This window comes from Thermobia domestica, chromosome 7 (genome assembly GCF_964235325.1).
Source record: "Thermobia domestica chromosome 7, izTheDome1.hap1.1, whole genome shotgun sequence".
Lineage (NCBI taxonomy): Eukaryota > Metazoa > Arthropoda > Insecta > Zygentoma > Lepismatidae > Thermobia > Thermobia domestica.
The window spans coordinates 230,549,259-230,556,652 of record NC_137460.1 but is presented as its reverse complement, the minus strand read 5'-3'; the positions used below and the strand labels follow the sequence as shown (position 1 = coordinate 230,556,652).

The window sequence follows — 7,394 nt, the reverse complement described above, 5'->3', positions numbered from 1 at the left end:
CGGGCCGCTGGTAGTGGTGTGTTAGGTTGGTCTCCATACTACGTAAGGTGCAGTGGAACAGCAGTGTCCAGTGCCTGCAGCAGACGGAGGTAGTGTAAAATGGGAGAGCTCTCAGATTTTCAAAGAGGGCATATTGTTGGTGCGCGGTTATGTGAAGTGAGTGTGACGGCAGTGGCTACTGTGTTAGGTGTGTCGCGTCGGACAGTGTCGAAGGTGATGACGGTCTACACAACACACGGGAAAACCACATCGGGGAAGCGGAACAGGGGCGGAAGAAAATCATGAGTGACAGGTCACGCCGGATATTAAAGAGCACCGTCACGCAGAACCGTCGTGCCACTGCGGAGCAAGTGACGGAGGAACTCAATCAACACCTCCCCCACACTGTTTCGACACAGTCCGCCGCGAATTACATGACATGAACTTACGGGGTCGTGTTGCACGGGCCAAACCGCTCATCAGGGATCATAACGCTTTCGCACGCCGCAAGTGGTGCCGCGACCATACAACTTGGACCGTTGAGGACTGGAAACGTGTGATATGGTCGGATGAGTCATCCTTCACCCTATTCCCAACCACGGGCCGTGTTTATGTGTGGAGAACTCCAAAGAAACTCATGATCTGCAGTGTCTCCGCCCAACTGTGAAACATGGCTGCGGCTCGGTGATGCTGTGGGCCACCATATCATGGTTTTCATTGGGTCCTGTGGTCACACTTAGCCAACGATTATGTCGCAATTTTAGGAGATCACTTGCATCTTATGGTCCGGATGTTGTTCCCGGACAATGACGCCATCTTCCAGGATGATAATGCACTCATTTACACAGCTGGCGTTGTTGCAGCGTGGTTTGAGGAACATCGGGATGAAGTTCAACACTTCCCCTGGCCCGCCCAATCCCAAGATCTGAACATAATTGAATATCTATGGTCCGTCTTGGAAACATGACTCCGGCGGCGATTTCCACCTCCATCCTCTCTCACAGAACTGGTCGATGCCCTACACGAGGAATGGTGTAAAATTCCACTTGCTACCATTCACGACCTCTATGCCTCTATCTCACGTCGCATCAAGGCTGTTCTGAAGGCGAAAGGTGGCCCGACACCATATTAATCTGGTAAGTTGCAATTTCGTTCAGGTGTTTCCATTTTTCTGATCACCATCTGTATATATATATATATAAAGGGAGAGGGGGATAAGAGTGCGCGACCGTCTTTCCGGGGAATTGGTGGCACTGATCGAAGTATCGAATGCATCACGTGATTGAGTGAGTCCCGCCAGTTGTATGGAAGTGTATTGAAATTGGTCGTCAGAAGGCACAGAAGAAAAGCAGGTAAAGATTTGGTTTTGCATACATTACACCAGGGTTGCTATATCATAAATAACTGTAATGTCTGTTGTTAGTGCCAACACTTTGCCATGGAAACAGCATAACATGGACTTTCACGTAGGGACGATTTCAGGAAGCAACTGAGGTGCGGGTAAGAATCCGCATGCACGAGACGGGTAAGAGTCCGCATGCGTACTCTTGTCCACCACTCAATATGTTTCAGGTATATTGTTTCAGACTAAAAATTTGACTTAATATTAAAAGTGAGCAATTTTTGTTTTATTTTTCGAACTTGCATGGAATGACCTAGATATTGCAACTACTAAATTAGGGGAGGGGTTTATTGCATTTAAAACTCTACTGCTATTTTATTGTTTGTTATAATCTTTGAGTTTTAAGAGAATTTACAAGTTATGTAATTTTGTTACAGGTATTTGAGAATGGGGGAGTATAAAAGAAAAACAGAACGGAAGCTTGTATTTACCCAAGAACTATTGGAAGAGGCACGTCAAAGAATAGAACAAGGAGAGTCGAAGAGAAAAGTCGCGAGAGATATTGGCACTACGGAAAGCACTTTAAGGAAGAGATTGAAAGCTGTAAAGTTGAAACTGAAAATACTTGATAACATCTCTGAAAAGTAACTTATATACGAGGGTAAATCTAAAGTTATCCGTATTAAGTTTAACGTAATATAAAATAGCACTTTTCCCATCGGTCCTCAATTTTTCATATCTCATTGGTTGCACATCAATGGATGCATCACTTCCTACCGCCTATAGCATAACTACAAGAGTACTACATTGCAGCATGAGAGCGCAGAAGCCAGTGACGCCAACGTAAAGAAAATTATGGCGAAAGTGAGGATATTTTTAGTTTACGCTCCTAAATGTCAATGTTAACATCCCTCATTATCTACCTATATAAGTATAGTATAAAATACGAACTCTCGACCTTATTTTAAACATTCTATGATCAGTAAAATGTATTTCAACTAAACGTATTTCCGCATATCGAAACGGGAAGAAAATTCCTCTGACAAGTTTTTGAAATGTGCATAATTATATCCTAAAGGTACCTTGTAACGCATTTATTGATGTTCAAACCACTGCTGTGATTGATCAAGTATTTATGATGTTTTGAAGACTAATTTGATTATGTGTTAAGGTAAGTTGTTGTGATCCAAGCATTACAGCGAATCGTGACCAAATTGTGGGAGACAAGGGTTTCGCTGGAGATGAAGTCAGTTATCTCGGAAGCGCCATAAACACTCGTCCCTTGACAATAGTGGTTAAATGTCCACGAATGTATTTTAAGTTTAGTACACCAGCGATATATTACAGAGAAGAATCGTAAGGATAACATACCTTAAAGTATATCAGATGATACAGAGTAATGCTTTCAAAACTTGTGAGTATTAATAATTTCAAATAGCACACTCACAACGTTACGTGCCTATACGTTGTATAAAACTTGTAAAAAAATTACAGTTATAATTACTAAGGGTAAATTGAATTATAAGCTTTGAATATCAGGCATCATTCAACTATTGTAATATTTAGAGACAACTCTAATTATGTTCAGTTTCTATAGAAGTACGGTTTTCATAAGTTAAAAGACAAGACAAGTTAATTTAGATTAATTTCTTATATTTTGTGTTTCTATCGTTGTTCTTCCTCTGTTTAGGTTTACATTAAACGTAATTCATTTTCTGTTTTGTGTTGTTTGAGGGTACTATTCCGGATTCCTTGGGAAGATTCCGCAATGTGTTTGATATGGGAATGGAGAAAAAATTAGCGACGTATATTTGACAAATGGATGAAAGGTTTTATGGCTTAACTCGCAGGCAACTCATGGATTTAGCTTATGAATTCGCGGAAAGAAATGGTATTCATTCCAGATTCAATGCAACTAAGAAGAGAGCAGGAAAAGACTGGCGCTGAGTTTCTGTAAGAAGCAAAATCTATCCTTATGGACGCCGGAACAATGTAGTACTGACAGAGCTGTTGGATTCGACGAAGTCCAATGCAAAAGGTTCTTTGCCAATCTAGAGAGATGCTACAAAGACTCAAAGTTTCCACCAAACAGAATTTTTAGTGTAGATAAGACGGGTATTTTGACTGTTCCTAACAAATTACCTAAAGTGTATTCGGGGAAGGGTAAACGCCATGTGAGGAAAGTTACATCTGCAGAGCGTGGTGAACTAGTGACATCCGTATGCTGTGTTAGTGCTTCGGGTATATATATCCCTCCTGTGTTAATATTTCCCCGTAAAAGAATGAAGCCGGAATTGTTCTTTGGCGCCCCAACTGAAACTTTACAAATAGTGTCTGATAAAGGGCAAATGACAAGTGAGTTGTTTAAAACGTGGCTCGAACATTTTACTAACTACGTCACGCCAGACGACCCAGTTCTTCTCATTTTAGATAATCATGTATCTCATTGTTCTCTTGGTGCAGTACTGTTTTGTCGAGCTCGTTATATTACTCTTCTATCGATTCCACCTCACGCGAGTCATACAATGCAACCACTGGACAAAGGATTTTTCAGCTCATTGAAGAATTCTTATGAGCAAGAAGTTGGCAAGTGGCTAACATCTAATCCTGGAAAAGTGATTACAGTAATGCAAGTCGCCATGCTTTTCAGCGCTGTGTATACAAGAGTGGCGAATGTTCAGAAAGCAGAAAATACCTTCTCAGCAACTGGCATCTACCCTTTCAATTCTGATATATTTTCCGATGAAGACTTCGCCCCATTATAGGTAACAAAAATTACAGTCATGGATGATGATAACGCTACTGAGTGCGAGAATGTTCTACCTGTTCAGACTACAGATAAACATACCAATATAACTGACGAATTAATTCAATCATCGTCTCAGACCAGCAAGCATTGTTCTGCATCGTCAAATTCTCCACAGCCCTCAAAGTCTGGCAATGCTAACAGCTCTTCAAAGTCCATTTGCACAAAAGTGTCTCCACGTCAAAGTATTTTTGATGTGAGTCCATTACCAAGAGCTTCGAACATTAAGAAACGTAAATCTAGAGGGAAACAGTCTGAAATATTATCATCAACACCGTACAAGAACAAATTGCTGCAGAAGATAACAGAAAACAAAGAAAACTAACACTACCAAGAAAAAGAAACATTTAGTAAAGCAAGGTCAAAGCCCAACCAGACTCCAGAGGAAGAACAACTAGCAGTTCCAGGACCATCTTCAACCCAAGAGGACGAATTAAATGAAGCTGAAATAACTTTTTGTGTGGGATGTGGTGAATCATTTGATGATGACTGGGTTCAGTGTGGACAGTGCAAAGCATGGTGGCAGGACGTTTGTTCGGGATACGAAGGACAGGGACCGTTCGTGTGTGTTTATTGTTAATGCGCACTCTCACACATGTGTTAGCGCACTCGTAGACTCCTAGCAGTCTAAGAGTACGCATTTGACTTGTTTTGTTTAATTTGTTTTTTCTCAAACACACTATGTACCGTACCTTGGGTCTAGAAGTTGTATCGTTTTATTGTTTAAGGATCAATGTTATCATTCATGTTTGAAACTTTCTTTTAGTTCTTAATGTAATGTAGCTAGAGCGAAATTAAGCTTATGTGCGTACTCTTACCCCCTCTCCCTTATATATATATATATATATATATATAGCTAGATAAATAGATATCAGTGGCGGAGCCAAGGGAGGACCAGGGGGCCAGACCCCCTTGCTCAAATTCTTGGCCCCTCTAGTGGCCCCTCCACATAGAGTGATACTACTATAGGTCGGTAAAGGGTGAGTTGGTAGTGGCCACAAGTGAAACTAATACCAAAATATCTCACGACAACAGTTACCAACTGCAGAATACTATATGTTGCAATAGTCTGCGTTCCGAGGAAAATAGTTCCAGGCTCGTTTTTGTTTGTAGTACAGCAAAGATCTAATTGTAGTACAGCATCGAAATCTGTAAGGTGCATGCATTGACCTCATCACCTGAACGTACCTTTTAAGCTCTGTCCCTTATCTGGTTATCTCCTTTGTTTTCGACAAACAACCAGAAGAAAGGAAGCAAAATCAGTCGGCATTCTCTATCGCTTCAATGTTGAAAGTCATACTAAAATATGAAATGCTTACTTACAAATACCTTACACTGAAGTAAAACGTTACACTTGTGTTGGACGAAAGAAGTCTTCGTACACTGCCTATTATAATTCGTACACTAAGTAATTAATGTCCATTGACTATGTCAACATAGAACAAATGCATAACATTCATTAAATAATTTGGTATTATTATTATTATTATCTTAATATCGAGCCGTCTTGTTTAATAGACAGTAACAGATGAGAGCAAAAGTGTTTATTATTTCTGTCAATCTCCCTGTTGTTCGTACCCAATCGTTTGAGAACATTAAGATAACTGAATACTACCAACACCTACTATTTGCTACTAATACCGGTTCTTCCTCACGACTACCTTCTGGTTTTGTCTCTAGTACATCTAGTTTCCTAACGCTCTTGGCCGTTGGCAACTCTGTAGAAACCTTCTGCTACGATGTTAACAAGCGATACTAGTGACCTGCAAAGTAAAACGAGTAAGCACTTAGTGGACCTGTACTACTAACTAAAGCCTGGGGAAATGTAGTAAAATTCAGTAATTCTTTATAAATAAATCGTACAGAAGTATTTTCTTTTAAATGATTTAACTATCTTAATCCTAAAAATGCTACTACTAGAGAAATTCCGAAGTTTATGTACAATCTCCTGATTATCAACCATCAGGTAAGATACCAAGATGATGCAACTTGGTCGCGGCAGTAATGTTATTTTGTGTAAAAGTGGTAGTTACTTCCCTGACAAGGTTGTATCATTCCGTTATCTGATGTTTAGTAATCAGAAAGATATCAGGAGTTTGTGAGACTGGTCCACAGATATTCCATTCAATAAGTTCAGTCAGTGAATACCCAATTTTATCGCAGATTTATATTTGTTCTTCGATAAAATATGTATTTCTGAGAAAATTCAGCCTTAAGCATTTCTGAGAAAATTACATTGTAGGAACTATGCAGATCAGTAAATCAATGGTGACATGAATGTACAACAGGATATACTAAATAATGCCCCTCTTTCAAATCTAATCTCAAAACTAACAATATTAATTTAGCATCGACTGCAGGATAGTAGCGTTAAGTTACTTCAACCACATTTGAATTTATTTTAAGGCTTTCAAAACTCCGAGGCTCAGAGGACAAAAATGAGGGAAACCAGTCAATTGAGTCAAAACATTTTCCTAGTGACACCGAGGAAGAATCTTGATAAACTCCTCAGTTGGAATATTTACCCACGAGAGATCGATCACACCATCTTCCGAATCTTAAGTCGATGTTGTACCGCTGATCTTAGATTATTCGGTGTAGGTGTGAAGTGTCTGTGCACTTGAATTCACGCCAAATTCTAAAAACTAGAGAAGGTAAACAAACGAAAGAAGGGAAGAAAAAGGTCCCGTATACTTCTTTCGCTGAAAGGAGTTCCGATTGAAATGTCTTTTGTAACACTGTTTCATATTAGGAAAAGGAACACACATTTCCTCTTTTTGCTTCAAAGTATGTTCACTTCATCATTTTAATGAAGTAAAGGCAAATTCATTACTTAGATTTTGAGTTCAAGGGAAAATGTAGCCAAAAATAATTGAACTACTGCCAGACTAAAACAAGAGGCTGCAACCAGGGCAGTTGCCCCGGGCGCCAGCAAACTAATCTCCAATGTTCTATTTTCGTCACTGATTAAGCTACCATACTTTTAGAGCGTGAAATTGGAATTTTAAGAATACATGACGATTACAGGCAATTTACTTTAAAATAAAATTTAACTTTCAACAGTGTTGGGCAAAATCAATTGAAATCAATTGCAATTGATCAATCAATTGAAAGTAATTGCTCTGAAAATCAATTGCAATTGATTTCAATTTGTAATTGACAATTAATTTCAATTGCAATTGAATTCAATCATAAAATTTGCAATTAAATTTTCGTCAATTGTTAATTGTTAATTGGTCACCAAGCAATTGAAACTTTTAATTGTTA

The 7,394-nt window shown here is 39.2% G+C and overlaps 1 protein-coding gene across 1 annotated transcript; it reads left to right on the top strand.

Moving 5' to 3' along the window:
* The first annotated feature begins 3,603 nt into the window (after positions 1 to 3,603).
* LOC145689587 (uncharacterized) lies at positions 3,604 to 4,086 on the top strand. Its single transcript, XM_081763767.1, has one exon. The coding sequence runs from the start codon at positions 3,604 to 3,606 to the stop codon at positions 4,084 to 4,086; it is 483 nt and encodes a 160-aa protein (XP_081619893.1).
* Positions 4,087 to 7,394: the final 3,308 nt, after the last annotated feature.

Bases quoted from the DNA above. Each gene is read 5' to 3' on its own strand.
- LOC145689587 (XM_081763767.1), top strand. From the start codon at position 3,604: ATGAAGCCGGAATTGTTCTTTGGCGCCCCAACTGAAACTTTACAAATA.